Raw genomic sequence first — 15,254 nt, 5'->3', positions numbered from 1 at the left:
ATCAGACAGGGCAGGATATGACAAAATAATAATTTATAAGTTATCAAGGGCTCATGAGGGAGGTGGGAGCGGGAAGGGAGGGGGGAAATGAGGACCTAATGCCAGGGGCTTAAGTGGAGAGGAAATGTTTTGAGAATGATGAGGGCAATGAGTGTATAAATGTGTTCTACACAATTGATGTGTGTATGGATTGTGATAAGAGTTGTCTGAGCCCCTAATAAAATTATTTTTTTTTTAAAGATTACAGCTTTGACTATCCTGGGAGGCTGTTCTACTCTAAGGTGACCAGATTTTAACATTGGTAAAGTGGGACACCATTGATGAAACTCATATCCTGGCGAAATAGCCACATGGCAGCCAAAAACAGTATACCCTAACTTATCGTGCATTCTTTCCAAAAATCAGGACTGTCCCACCAAAAGCGGGACGTCTGGTCACCTTGTTCTACTCTGTCCTATAGAATAAGTCTCTGTGAGGCCATATGGACTCCACCGCAATGAGTGTTAACGCTCATGAACCTCCTCAGTAGTGGGGTTCTTCTACTGAGCATTCTTATGGGTACAAGTAACCCTCACACACTTGGACCAGTTGCAGAGGCTGGAAAGAAAATTGCCTTTCAGTCTATACTGGGTAGAGTAACTACATAGTACAGACTCTGTATAGAAGTGACAGTTGAGCAGGACAGCATTAAATATGATAAATGAGGCCCAGTGCCCTTTGACCGCTACCCTTCAATCCCAGTGCTCTCCAAGAGGGAGGCACAATGTCACCACATTTGTGCGTCCTCTTCTGCACTTTTGGTTACATGTTTATGTTATTATAAGTGGGCCCACTGCATATACGAGGTCTTGTTTTATGTGTGAAATCACTTGATAGTAATTAGGGAACCTGGGCTTTCCTTTCTCGATAGTCTAAAAATGGTTCCAGGTTGGTCAATGCAGCTCTACCTCATAATTTTTTTAATTTCCCATCCTGTTCTATGGCATAGATGCATCACATTATTTAAGGATCCCTGGTGGTGCACCGCTTAAGTGCGTGGCAGCTAATTGAAAGGTAGGTGGTTCAAACCCACCCAGCAACTCTGTGAAAGCCCTGGAGACTTGTTCCCATAAAGATGGCAGCCTAGAATACTTGGGGGAGCAGTTCGACTCTGTCCCACGGGGTCTGTAGGAGGTGAACTTGGCTTGACAACACCCCACAACAGCATGGTTCATGCAGCCATTCTCTTAGTGTTTCCTTTTGTTGTTACACTGCAATGAACAACCTGGCGCCTAAGATTGGCTGGTTCTCAATACAGGAGTATTTTTAATTTTAGTAGTAATTTTAGTAGTTGCCTCAATACTTTATATTCTTATCCTGAGTCTGAAAGTATCCATTGCCCTATACTCAGCAAACCACATTATATTATTAAACTATTATTAATTTTTGCTGATCTCATGAGTATAAAGGGGTATTTTTTTATCAGGATGCATTTCTCTGGATATAGTTAATATGGACATTTTCCCTGTTCATTGGCCATGTATATTTCCTTTTCTGTTCTTATTCTTTGCCCTTTTAAAATTGCACATCACAGATTTTTTAATTCTCCATATGTCCTATATGTCTTTTATCTATTCTCACTTCTGAAAATACTCCTTCCAATTTCTGCGTGCTTTCTCTCCCTCCCACCCCCAGCTCCTCCAGGCTCTGTTTGATTTCACTTTGTTTCTGGTGTCTTTTGCCTCACAAACGCTTTCTAAAATTTGATGCGCTCCAATTTCCTTTTGGATTTTGACCTTTAAAATAAAAATCTTACTTAAAATTCTCAATCACCAAGAAAGAATTATATCTTGTGCATTATCTTTTAATATTTTATAGACTTCCCCCCAACTCTTTAAAGAGTTTTAATCTACCTGAATTTATCTTTGTGAATAATGTAAAATAGAAATCTCCTTTTTTCCAAATGGATTGTGGACTTTTCATGCATTATATATGATAAAATGTAAACTTTTCCATTGATTTAAAATGCCACCTTTTCATATACTGAATTTCCAGATCCCAAACCTACTGCTGGGCATAGATTCCAACTCAAAGCAGCCTGTAGGGCTGAGGAGAGCTGCCTGCGGTGTTCCTAGGACATGACTTAAATTTTTCTGGAAGCACACTGCCTCAGATTTCTCCTATAGGGAAGCTAGTGGGTTCAAACTATTATCCCTTTGGCTGGCAGCCTAATGCTCAACCACTACATTCCCAGGGCTCCTATTTCTATATCTACATGATTATATTAATCTATTTGTCTTTTAGTCTTTTACTGTGTCACCACTACATTGTGTCCATTTTTTAAATGTTTAATTTAGTGTCTTTTTTTTTCCCTTTCAGAAAGCCTCCTTTTGAACAATTATATTGTTTGACGCAAAACAGAAAAAATGACATCATTAGAAATGATTGTTTGTAAGTTTGGATTGGGTGTTTGGGTTCTTTCTTCATATGAGATCACAGAACATTTTAGAATGGATCTGAGGTATATGACCAATAAGAGGACGTAAAGTGAGAACTTTAGAGTAACCACAGTGTTCTCTTGTTATTCCCCAGAGATCATTAGTACCAGAATCGATGATCAAACATAAAACCAGTAACAACAACAACAACAACAAAAACCCACTAATAGTTTTTGGCATTTAAATAAGGGAAGAAAAAATAATAAACATAACAAAGTCATGCTAGAAAGGTTAAACAAGTCATCTTGATCAGTTTCCCTGCCTTTGACCTACTAATTCAAGAATATCCATTGCATTCTTTTAAAAGTCCATCAACAATTTCACAATGGCTGTCAAGAAAATCTGTTTACCTGATTTTTATGAGAGCAGTTTGTTGTTACCTTATGAAAATAGCTCTTAAAGTGCTCCCTAAGTCTTCTCATTTTTAATAAAGAATAAAGCAAAAATGTAGGATTGACTCAGAGCAACCCAAAGGAAAATGTAAAAATGGAACGATGATGGCAACAAGTGTGAAAACGTACTCGACACGATGGCTGTATGGGTTGTGATAAGAGTTGTACGAGTCCCCAATAACATGATTTTAAAAAGAAAAAAAAGAAAAAGTCAAAATGCCCAATAGCGTTTTCAACCCTGTGAATCTTTGCAGATTGCCACGTCTTTCTCCCTTGGAATGGCTAGTGGGTTCAGACTACTGACCTACAGTTGGCAGCCAAGTACTTAACCACTGTGCCACCAGGGATGTTTGGATAAAGAATAACTAACTAACAAAAAACCCATTGCCGTCAAGTCGGTTCTGACTCATAGCCACTCATATTCTGAGGATTTCCAAGACTGTAACTTTTTATGAAGGGAGACTCCTCTTTCTTCCACTGAGTGGCTGGTATGGCTGAAGTCATGGTTAGTAGTCCAGCACTTACTGGACAGTGCCACCCGGACCTGAATTAGGAGTCTCTAGGGCTCACTGTTGAGTCCATTCTGCCTCAGGGGACCCTGGAGGACAGAGTAGAACTGTCCCTCTGGGTGGCTGGGGCCACAAATCTTTACTGTGCTCTCTTGTGCAAAGGAACTAGTGGTTTTGAACTATGGACATTGTCGTTATCAACCACCAGGGAGCCTTTAAATAAGGAATGCTGGCTGTTAACTTATACTTCGCTTATTCCAGGGGTGTTGTTTTCTGGTATGTGTACGTTCACCCACTGTCAATGAGTAGATTCCCACTTACACACATTGAAATGAGAAAGATGATCTGTCTCCTCCCAAAGAGATTTACAGCTTTGGAAATCCTTTCTGCTCCCATAAACTTTTCGTTGAAATAGAATGTCATATGTATTAAAAGTAAAATTTTAATTTGACGATATTGATGTAACAATGAACAGATCACTTCTTTACCTATTAGAATTATTATCCATTGCCATTGAGTCGATTGTAACTGATTGTAGTGAAGCTGTAGAGAGGGTAGACTTGCCCCTATAGGAGAGCCCGGGTTTAAATCTTTACCGACGCAGACTGCCACGTCTTTGTCGCGAGGAGCACCTGGAGGGTCTGAAATGCTCACCTTCTTTGTCTTTAGCCAGTTTTTAAGGTGGGCAGCTGTGTGCAGATGGTATGTGTCGGAATGCTAACTGCTCCCAGGAGAAAGAGGAGTTCCTGTTTGGAAACCCACTGAGGCAGTTGTACCCTGTCCTAGTCACTGTGAGTTGGATTTGCTTCATTGGCAATGAATTTGGTTTTGAGTCCTATGCATAGCCCACTATGCCTCCTAACTTCCTATTAAAATTGTTCCAACTCTCCCAAATCACTGCCATTGTAGGACAGGGCAGGATGCCCCTCTGGGTTTCTGAGGCTGTAACTCCTTACGGAAGTAAAAACTCCATCTTTCTCACGAGAAATGGCTGGTGGTGTCTAACTGCTGACCTTGCGGTTATCCGCTCAACAGGTAACCTCTACCCAGAGCTTCCATTAGGATTGTTCCAGAAGCAAACATTTTGTTAAGAATCTGTTAATAGGAAAGGCGTTATGCGGAGTTGAGCCACTAGAGGGAACCAAAGAGACATGGAATTTGTTAGAACCCCGGATGGTGGGGCAGTGGTTAAATAAAGCCTTGAGCCACTATCAGAAAGGTCGGTCCTTGAGCCCCCCAGCAGTTTCATGGGGAAAAGATATGGCAGTTTGAGATTAGTGACATTTTCAAAACAGACGGGGCATGGCAGTAAACCGATGAACTGGCCAGATTAAAGAGGTGTGCTCTTATTTTCATTTTATCCTTGCAAATTTTGAGGGGTTTTATATGTTTGCTTTATGTTTAAAGTCCCCCTCCCTTTCTTGTCAAATCTATTTTAAGCATATAATCAACACGACAGCTAAATTTGTCACTTGTGAACAATTTTAGATGCCAATTTAATACTTTATATATAGTAGCCAATCTAGTAACTCTAGATCTCTTGAGTTGCTATATTCATCTCCTCCCCAACCCCCAACTCATCCAGAAATATAGCAGGAAGACAAGCATGCTTTTCCAGTGCCGAGCCTACCAACTCAGAGTCTGCAGACGGAGATAACCCTTTCATGGTTTGGGCGAATTGAGTCTTCATAATACACTATGGGACAATACAGTTCTATAGCGTATGTTCCCCTTTCTGGAGAATGCCCTGTCGCTCGAAGGAACATATAACAAAACTAGACAGTACATTCAATTTCAGTGACATGTACTATCAAACTGATGACACCTTATTCCGCTTTCATGCCAAAAATCTCAGAATCATACTTTCTTCCAGGGGCTGGAAGGAATCACTAAAATCCACTGCAATCGGGTGGTTCTTCCTCTCTGGATGGCCTTTGTTCCAGGGCTGCCCTCTGATTCCTTGACCCCAAGGCTCGGAACGGCACAGAAATGCAGTGGTTCAGAAAAAGCAAGCTTCCAAGAACTTGGAGAGTTCTGTGCCAGCCTCTCTGTTGACTGGCAACATGCTAACCATGGGCGATCAGCAATCTGGGCAAAGGGAGAAAGCACATGCAGTACTTACATATCCTCGCCAACCAGGTCACACTTGGGTCAGTTCAGGTTGCATGATTGCATCACACATGTGATGCCAGCCTCCCTCAGAGCACTCCTGTGCCTGCCTGACTACCAACATGAGGGGCAGTCAGAGCCAGGGCTCTGTGAGGAGAGGAGTCAGCCCCTCAACCTGCACCACCAATAAGCAAGGCAAAAAGTCTAGCATGTGGGGCTGAGTTGGAATAAATGGAATGGGAAAAGGGGGACAGAAAGATCAATAGACCACATAGATATGGAGATCACGTCTTTTTTTGTCTTGTCAAAACTCCGTGTTCCCAGAGTATTATCTTAATGACACAGTAGTGTAGAAATGAGGAAGAAACCTCTTTATTTCTAAGCAAATTTCTAATAGGAAAATAAACTTTTTTTAATCCTTAGTATTATTTTATTACTGTTTCTTTCCTGCTTCTTTATTATAATTCGTTTCCTGTTTCTATTCTAGGAGCCCCAAACCACCCAGTGCTATGCTACAGTAAGTGTGCACCTTATACTCTCTTTCCGTGTTATAGTCCAGCAAAATCCCTGGGTGCGTGGCCATGTCTCAGATCAGCATGAGGACTAATGAGACCTTTCAGGGAAGCTGTGTTTGAACAACTGGGAGGAGGGGCAGGTGCATGTCCAAGGTGACTGGGTCATTGATTTAATCCAACTAGATCTCCTGCCAATCTTTTTAAAATAAACTTTTAATTTTAGGATAATTTTAGATTTGTTGCTTAGAATAATTTTAGTATTGAGAAGGTGATACGGAGAGTTCCTGATACCTCTCACACCAGTCCCCATTGGCATGGTACATTTTTCATAACCAATGACCCAAACTACTGTATTATTGTTCATTTAAATCCACACTTTATTCATACTTCCTTCCCCGCCCCCCTCAACCATGCCCTTTTTTTTTCTGCCCATGGCTCTATCTGGAATACTTTATAACATTTAATCTAAGGGGTCTTTACATTTCTCTTGGATTGATGGTTTCTCAGACTCTCCTTGGTTTTGACGACTTTAGCAATTTGGGATTTGCTAGCTAGATGTTTGAAGCGTACCCTCCATTGGGACTCGCCTGGCGCATGTCTCATGATGAGGCAGGGTGATGTGTCTGGGGGAAGAAACCAGAGGCAGTTGTGGTTTCCAGTACACCCTATATCGAGGCTGTATCCTGCCAACAATGTCTCAGTGTGGATGCTGACCTTGGTCCCCTGGCTGACGTGGCGGTGGTCAGGTTTCTCCAATGGGAAGTTACTCTTTGTTTCCTCCTCTCTGTAGTGTTGTCTTTGGGAGCAAGTCACTATGGATAGCCACACTTCAGGAGTCTGGACTAGGCTCCATCTCCTTGAGGCAGAATGTCCACATCAATGATTTGGAATTCTTCTGCTCGAGGAATTGGTCTCTTCTCTCCATTTCTGCTTATTCACTCATTCATTCATATCACTATGGGCATTTATACTTGGGTTTATAATCCAGTACTAATGTATGAGGGGGTTGGTTTCAAAACGCTGGCAGAACAATTCCATGGTCTCCTAATTGCATTTTTCCAGAACTCTCTGAAGTCCTGGCGCTTTGTTGCTCGGGGTGGGTTCAGGAGTTCTTCAGGCCGCTTCCCAAGTCCCCTTGTCAGATCCCAACCTTGGGAAGAGCTTCATTTGTTTGTTCCAAGTATATGTCCTGCCTCAGCATGAGAATGAACCATTTCTCTTCAAAGAGCCCTTGTTCCTTTTGTGGGAGAGGGATAGAAAATGTCAAGGTGTGTGTGTGTGTGTGTGTGTGTGTGTGTGTGTGTGTGTGTGTGTGTGTGTAAACTACATGAAGAACCTGTTAGGGACCTTTCACTTATCTTGTTAGCGACATGAAAAGAAATGCCTATTGCTGTGTTATTTTATCAGATTCATGCTTCTGCTTGTAGCCAGTAAGTCCTCAAGGCGCCTTCTCTGGCCTGAAGTCAAATGCCCCCTTTGAAAAGCTGTGTGGCATCCCGATGACAAAAACTGGGCAGCACTCCACAGGGGGATGAATAACAGAAACGTGGGTGAAGGGAGACAACAACAGTGTAAGGCAGGAAACAGCAACAACAATATATAATTGATCAAAGCTTCACAAGGGGGTGGGGAAGAGGCTACCAAGGGCTCAAGTAGAAAGAAAATGTTTTGGAGATGTTAATGGCAACATATGTACAAGTGTGCTTAACATAACTGAATGATGGACTGTCGTAAGATTTGTAAGATCCCCTTAATAAAATGATTAATACTAATAATAATGAAATAATGTTTAAAACTGGGCAGGCTGTGTCTAGAGACAGTCCGTGCCTCTAACTGAATGGCTCCCATGTCAGAAACGCAGGCTCGTGTCCGTGTGTCTGTGGTTAGGGGCACGCTTACGTGTCGGCCTTCTCCTTGGCACGCCCTCTCTGTGGAGGGCGCAACGCAGAGTGAAAAGGCAATCTGTACCAGCCACTGGATAAGAACATGCTTGTTTTCTAATAGTCCTACCGTGAAGAGAACACAATGTAGCCATGTCCTCATACACTTGTATCCCCAATTTAAATAGGAATCTTAACTTTAGTTTCCAGTAATGCGTTAAAGTCTTAGAAATCCAAAGGGGCAATTGTACTCCTGTTTTTTATGATTTTACTGGGGGCTCATGCAGCTCGTACTCTCATCACAGTCCACACACACATCCATGTGTCAGCACACTTGTACACACGTTGCCCTCATCATTTCCAAAGCATTCTCTTTCTACTCGAGCCCTTGGTATCAGCTCCTATTTTTTCACTCCCTCATGAACCCTTGATAATTTATAAATTATTATTTTTTTCACGTCTTACACTGACCAATGTCTCCCTTCACCCATTTTTCTGTTGTCCGTCCCCCTGGGAGGGGGTTATATATAGATCCTTGTGATCATGCCCCCTTTCTCCCCCACTTTCCCCTTACCCTCCTGGTATGGCTACTCTCAATATTGGTCCAGATGGGTTTATCGGTCCTGGATTCCCTGTGTTTCCAGCTCTTATCTGTACCCCTGTACATGCTCTGATTTAGCGGGATTTGTAACGTAGAATTAGGTTCATGACAGTGGGGAGGAGGAAGCATTAAAGAACTAGAGGAAAGTTATGTGTTTCATTGGTGCTATACTGCACCCTGACTGGTTGGTCTCTTCCATGTGACCCTTCTGTAAGGGGATGTGTAATTGTCTACAGATGGGCTTTGGGTCTCCACTCAGTACTCCCCCTCATTCACAATGATAAGATTTTTTGTTCTGGGTCTTTGATGCCTGATACCTGATCCCATTGACACCTCATGATCACGCAGGCTGGTGTGCTTCTTCCATGTGGACTTTGTTGCTAGATGGCTGCTTGTTTATCTTCAAGTCTTTAAGACCCCAGCCGTTACATCTTTTGATAGCTAGCTTTCTCCACATTTGCTTATGCACCTATTTTCTCTTCATCAATTGTATTGGGAAGGTGAGCATGATGGAATGTCAGGTTATTAGAACAAAGTGTTCTTGCATTGAGGGAGTACTTGTTTACCTTCTCTTTTTTTAAAATTGTTTTTATTTGGGGCTCATACAATTCTTATCACAATCCATACATACATCGATAGTGTAAAGCATTTGTACATTCATTGCCCTCATCATTCTCAAAACATTTGCTCTCCACTTAAGCCCCTGGCATCAGGTCCTCATTTTCCCCCTCCCTTCCCCCTCCCCCCTCCCTCATGAACCCTTGATAATTTATAAATTATTATTTTGTCATATCTTGCCCTGTCCTACATCTCCCTTCACCCACTTTTCTGTTGTCCTTCCCAGGGAGGAGGTCACATGAAGATCCTTGTAATCGGTTCCCCCTTTCCAACCCACTCTCCCTCTATACTCCCAGTATCGCCACTCACACCACTGGCCCTGGATTTCCTGTTTCCAGTTCCTATCTGTACCAGTGTACATCCTCGGTCTAGCCAGACTTGCAAGGTAGAATTCGGATCATGATAGTGGCAAGGGAGAGGGGGAGGAACCTTTTAGGAACTAAAGGAAAGTTGTATTTTTCATCGTTGCTACATTCCACCTTGACTCGCTCGTCTCCTCCCTAAGACCCCTCTGCAAAGGGTTCTCCAGTGGCCTACTAATGGGCCAACAGTGGCCTACCCTGTCTCATAGGGTCACCATGAGTCAGAATCCATTTGATGGCAGCAGTGAGAGTTTTGACTCCTTGTGGTCCAGTGGTACCAGTGCAGAAGACACTGTAGGGCCCCTGCTTCTTCAGTGAAGCAGTCCTGGATCAACCTCATTCCATAAACTACAAAGTGATGTTCATTTGTACATTTTTTCCAATATCCAACGTTTAATGATAAATACAGTTTATTCAAATTAATTTCCCCTTACATATTAGCTTGAAAATAAGTGAGCTAAATGCAGGCTAAGTAGAACTTCATTTGTATGAATAAAGCTATGACATATTTGTGGGCATGAAGAGACTGTGTAGTTGACATTGGTCAGGAGAGATGGGTTTTGTCTGATATAAAGCCAGGAGCCCTGGTGACACAGTGGTTACTCCTTGGGCTGCTAGCTAACTCCACGGTAGCTGCTCCACCAGAGAAAAGCAAGGCTTTCCATGCTGTAAAAAGTTCGAATCCCACAGAGGCAGTTCTACCCTGTTCTGTAGGCTCACTATGAGTCAACATTGACTCGATGGCCATGCAGTGAAATATAAAGCGTTACACACTCAAGCACTAACCAAAGGGTGGTCAGTTCAAACCCACCCAGCAGTCCCATGGGAGGAAGAGCTGGAGATCAGCTTCCAAAAAGATTACAGCCTCGGAAACTCTAGAAGTCAGTTCTACGTTGTCACTTAAACTCTCTGTAAATCAAAAGTCAACTGGATGGCACGTAGCAACCGCACTGTAAAGCTTATTCTCTTCCTCCGGAGAGGCATGCACATGCAAAGCAAGGGACCGGACCAGGAGGAGAGAGTCTGGGAACAGTGGGGAGTGAACCAGAAAGGCCAGGTTCAAATGCAGTTCCAGAACCAGCATGCATTCAGTCACAGGCATACCAGAAAGAGTTGCTAATGGAATAAGTTGAAATAGAATTGGGACTAGAATAAGCTGAAAAACTATGGTTGCATTAATATGTGCAAGTTTACGTATATGAGTAGAAAATGCAGTTTGATTCTGCTATGTTCTTCCATGTGCCTTATTAGGCTGGTAAGATGTGGGACCCGTGAGACTGATTTCTGAGCCTGTCATATCATTTCCCTTGGACGTGGATGTAGTTTAGGAAAACCTGGTATGAATATTTTATGGCACAGCCATACCAATCTATTGCCAACAGAAAAGGTCTTTGGATACTTGTGAATGCCGAGTGAGTTGCAGGAATTACATTCAGGACATGCCGTTAATGATTAACAACAACAGCTACAACACTAATAAACCACTCCCATCTTTATTACTTGGGCCTGGGAAGTGTAGATGTCAACAGCTTCCCCGTAGCTTCTCTGGAAGAGGATGATAAACACAGGTGACCCCTAAACTCCTCCCTTTCTCTCCTCCCACAAGTGCACTGAGCGGCCACACCTGGGAGTTGGAGCACTTCTCCCAGCATGCCCGTGCCTTTGCACGTTGGGGGCTAACCTGGCCTTGCTTCTCCTAATTCAATTTCCAACTGTACCCCGTAAATTTAGCTCCCACAGCTCCCACAAGAACTTCTTTAAGTTATGCCACTTCTCCAGATGACAGGATATTCCTGTGACCTTCATCCTTCCCTGGACTAGCTATTTGGGGTTCTTAAAAAACTTCTAAACAGCACTGAATATAAACAAGCAGTATATTTTTGCTAGTTGATTTCTCAAAGAGACAGATGCTCTGAGCTGAAACTTGCAGTGCAACTTTGCACTACTGAAATCGAATGCCCAAAACATTCCTACACGTAATTGGAGTAACCTCCAACCCCCTTAAAGCCAGAGGTAGAAGTGGAAACTAGCTAGAAATTCTTCTGGTAGCATTCCAAACACCATGAAAGTCTATTGCTTCTGCTGCTGCATGGTAATATTGTTGTTGAATTCATTTTATTTTTGTATTCTGGTAAATATAGACAAGGGAGCTTCACTAAGTGTGTAGGGAAATTTCTTCATCTTTAATTGCATTTTCCAAGAGCTTTTTTGAAGCCCCTGCATATGTAGGGATCAGCGGCAGGTCAGTGGTAGATTGTTCACTTTCCATGCAGAAGACCCGGGTCCAATCACCGGCCAGTGCATCTCATGCACACCCATTGCTCATCTGTTTGTGGGAGCTGAACAAGTAGCAAGGGAGAGGCTACGCTGAGACAGACAAAGAAAAAAGATGGGGTGTTTCCTGGAAATCAGCTAATGAAAACCCAGGGATCACAGTTCCCATCTACAACCAGCCCTGGAAATGGCACATGACTGGGCAGCCGTTTGTTCATTGGTGCATGAGGTCGCCGAGAGTTGGGGCGGTTCAGTAGCAGCCAACAAAAACAGGAGCATATGTAACAATGCGTGTGTCATTTCAACATGTTTTACAGTGACAGTGTGTTCCTTATCTTGCTCGGCCATCACTATGATCTGTTTGCAAGCTTTTCCATCACTCTTAAGACTTCCAATCTTATGTCCATTATGAAAGCATTGTTTATTTTCTGATAAAGAATTCAGGTATGAAATATAAAATCAAGTAAAATGTATGTCTTGTGCATCTAACAAAATTAGGACAATTTCATACGTTTTATAGTACACATGGACCCAGAGTGCCAGCTCCATGAGTACAAGGCTTTGGCTGGGTCACTATCGTACCCTGGAGAGGAGAGGAGGACCTGGTGCAAAGCCGGGTCCCAATTAATACTTGATGGTGATGTTTGTGACTGTACTTTTCCCATTCTGTGTTGTTTCACCCTTTCTTGTCTGCTCAACAACGTCTTAGAGAAATCTACTTCCCGTATCCAATTGAACACCCCTACCACACCCACATCTCCCGGGATGCCATGTTCCCAACCTTCACATCGCCCAAGGAACTCTACACTGGCATTAAGGCCCGAAGCCAACAACCGTTCCCCCCAACCATGCCAGCGAAGACTTACGATTCAATGGTCACTGCGAAGACAAAAGGTAAAATGGGATGTGGAATCAGAAGAATTCTTGTATTATTGGAGTCTTTTCGAGAATAAAAGTAAAGAAGGCATGTAGTACAAAGGACTTCGGGGACAAGCATGGGACTTATGAGTAGATGAGGAAAGTGGCTGTCCACTGGGCCTGCCCGTTAGGATCAGCTGGGGCCTCTCCACAGCCCACTGCATCAGGCCCTCTGCAGAGGGTCCTGCCTCTCTGCTTTCCCACAGCCTCCCAGGGGAAGCGCAGACCCCAGAACTCTGTGGAACTGGTGGCTTCCCTTCGACTCACATTCCTATTTTTCTCTCCACCTCCTGCTCTCGCTTTGGGGTTAGCTTTTGAAAATCCCGCCATTGCAGCATTTGGTTCTGTTCCTCAGAGGCTGGACGGATAGCAGAGAGGCGAGGAGGCTGAGAGACTGATTGAAAGGAGACTGTGAAAGTAAAGGGAGCCGTTTGTTCAGGTCCTCTTGACACCTGAGTGTCTTCTCCCAGATGCAAGCCATGGGTCTTCTGGGAAGGGTTTGATTCGGGAGGACAGTAACCCCGTGCACCAGACATCTTGTTTCTCTAGCCCAGCTCTTGTGAGGTGGCCTGCACGTGTGTGAAAGCAGAGCCGAAGCTTCTGGAAAAAGCGTGACCATACTAGAAAAGAGAGTAACTGAAGGTAACAGAAAAGACGCATACAGGCAGAGAGAGTCCCGTTTGTCGAGTGAGGTCAGGCTATGAGGTAGGTAAGGCCCAAGGATAAAAAAATGGCACTGGAAACCAGTAACATGTTGAGAGGCAGCATAGAGAAGGTGCTGCAGAGCTCAGACAGTAACAGTCTTGCTGAGCGCACTGGGGTCAGAGGCTGTGTGTGACCCTACACACTGCTCTTTAAGGGGCAAGAACTCTAGAGCAGGTTGCAACCCAAGAGCTAAGATTACATATCTGTAATGTGCACTAGCATTCTTACCTACCTGCTAGTAGCTTGTTTCTATGAAGCCATGAGTTAGAAGCCTGTCGTCATTCAGCATACTAATCCTTTTCCTGGAATGTTCAGGTAACCCCTACAGACATGAGCTGGTGGCAGTCCCCTCCGACTCCAAGAAGAAGGCCTTGACTTGGCCGGGTCAGCATGTGTACTATGATGTAAGTATCTTACTAATGTGCTCAAAGCAAAGCAAAACTATGTTTTGTTCGATAATTTTATAAACATCCAAAAGATTAACTGTTTTTATTTTATATATACATTTAAAATGTGGGGTTTTTTATTACGAATCAAGGTTTATAAATTTTTCTTAGCGGATTTCAAATATTTTTGACAGTGGTGTAATGTTTCCAGTTACCAAATGAAAAAGTTTCCCCAGAAAGATGGTGGTGGAGGACTGCATGTCCCCCACGAGTCGCCCCAACCCTATTCTTGTGACCCTAACACAGCAAATACCTCCAGACCACATAGAGTGAATGGGAAATTTTCGGAAACATTCACTAGAGAGTTGGTGACTATCTCGTGAACACAGAGCTCAGGTTTATGAAACTCCAGTCTCAACTCTTACCCACTGTGTCGCACCTCCACATGATTACAAAGATAAAGTTTTAAATCATGACAGAAAATATCAAAGCACTGGAAGATTAAATGAACCAACATTTGCTGACCGGTTACTTGATGAGAGGCCAGTGGCAAGCATTTTCCACACATCATTTTCTTGCATCCAACAACCTATGAGCCAAGCAGGCAACACGGTTGGAAGGCTAGAACTATGTGACTTTTACCTGGAAAGGTCATCATGGCACCCGAGAGTATGGCGAATTCAGTGTCACATACTTAACTATGGAATAGACAATGTCCTGCTGCATAAAATACATACCGTATATAGTCGAGGATAAGCTGACCCGAATATCAGCCATGGCACCTAATTTTACCACAAAAACTGCATTAAAAATGTGCTGATAAACTCCGCTTATACACGAATATATGTGGTAAGTACAGTTACATTTCAAGAAGAATCTTTGCCAGATACAATGGCTTCACTGGGTATTTCTACCTAAAATTTAGGGAATTGGTACCAATACCATTTTAAACTCTTGCCAAAGCTAGAGAAGGATGGGATACACTGGTATTTATTATACAAAGCAAACACAACCCCAGTACCCAAACCAGACAAAGATACCACAAACAAAACCACAGGCTCTAGTTTCTTATGAACATGTGCAAAAATTCTCAACAAAATGCTAGTGAACAGAATCCAACAACATATTAAAAGAGTCATACACCATGACCAAGAGGCGTTAATTCCAGGAATGTAGGGACAGTTCTACACTAGAAAATCAGTCAGCTTGTGATGATTGTATAACTCTTCTTGATGTGACTAAACTGTTGAACTGTATGGTCTGTGAATTCTATGCCAACCTAAACTACTGGGGGATCGGGGAAGAAAGAAAGAAAGGCCAGCAGTGTAATGCACCACATCAATAGAACAAAGGCAAAGGAACTGCACGATAAGAAAAAGTATTTGATAAAATCTAATACCTTTGTTGATGAAAACCCTAAAGATAGAAGGAAAATTCCTCAGTATGGCTCAGGGCATACAAAGGCACCTCAAAAAATTAGTGGAAGATGGAACTAAAAGATAATAGAA

The 15,254-nt window shown here is 42.9% G+C and overlaps 1 protein-coding gene across 2 annotated transcripts in view; it reads left to right on the top strand.

The window, feature by feature from the left end:
* Positions 1-15,254, top strand: part of CUNH7orf31 (chromosome unknown C7orf31 homolog) — a 57,513-nt gene that overhangs the window by 31,006 nt on the left and 11,253 nt on the right. The window contains exons 4-7 of one of the 2 annotated variants that reach the window (XM_004702726.2): positions 2,359-2,430; positions 5,975-6,004; positions 12,447-12,631; positions 13,676-13,764. In XM_004702726.2, the coding sequence (XP_004702783.1) occupies positions 2,359-2,430; positions 5,975-6,004; positions 12,447-12,631; positions 13,676-13,764 (376 nt within the window). The remainder of the gene's footprint in view (positions 1-2,358; positions 2,431-5,974; positions 6,005-12,446; positions 12,632-13,675; positions 13,765-15,254) is intronic. The other variant, XM_045288840.1, reaches the window with a different exon arrangement.

The sequence above is a fragment of the Echinops telfairi genome, unplaced genomic scaffold (genome assembly GCF_000313985.2).
Source record: "Echinops telfairi isolate 266 unplaced genomic scaffold, ASM31398v2 ScPeMD7_23;HRSCAF=83, whole genome shotgun sequence".
Classification (NCBI taxonomy): Eukaryota; Metazoa; Chordata; class Mammalia; order Afrosoricida; family Tenrecidae; genus Echinops; species Echinops telfairi.
Note: the sequence above shows the minus strand (reverse complement) of the source record. Positions and strands in the feature narration are given on the sequence as shown.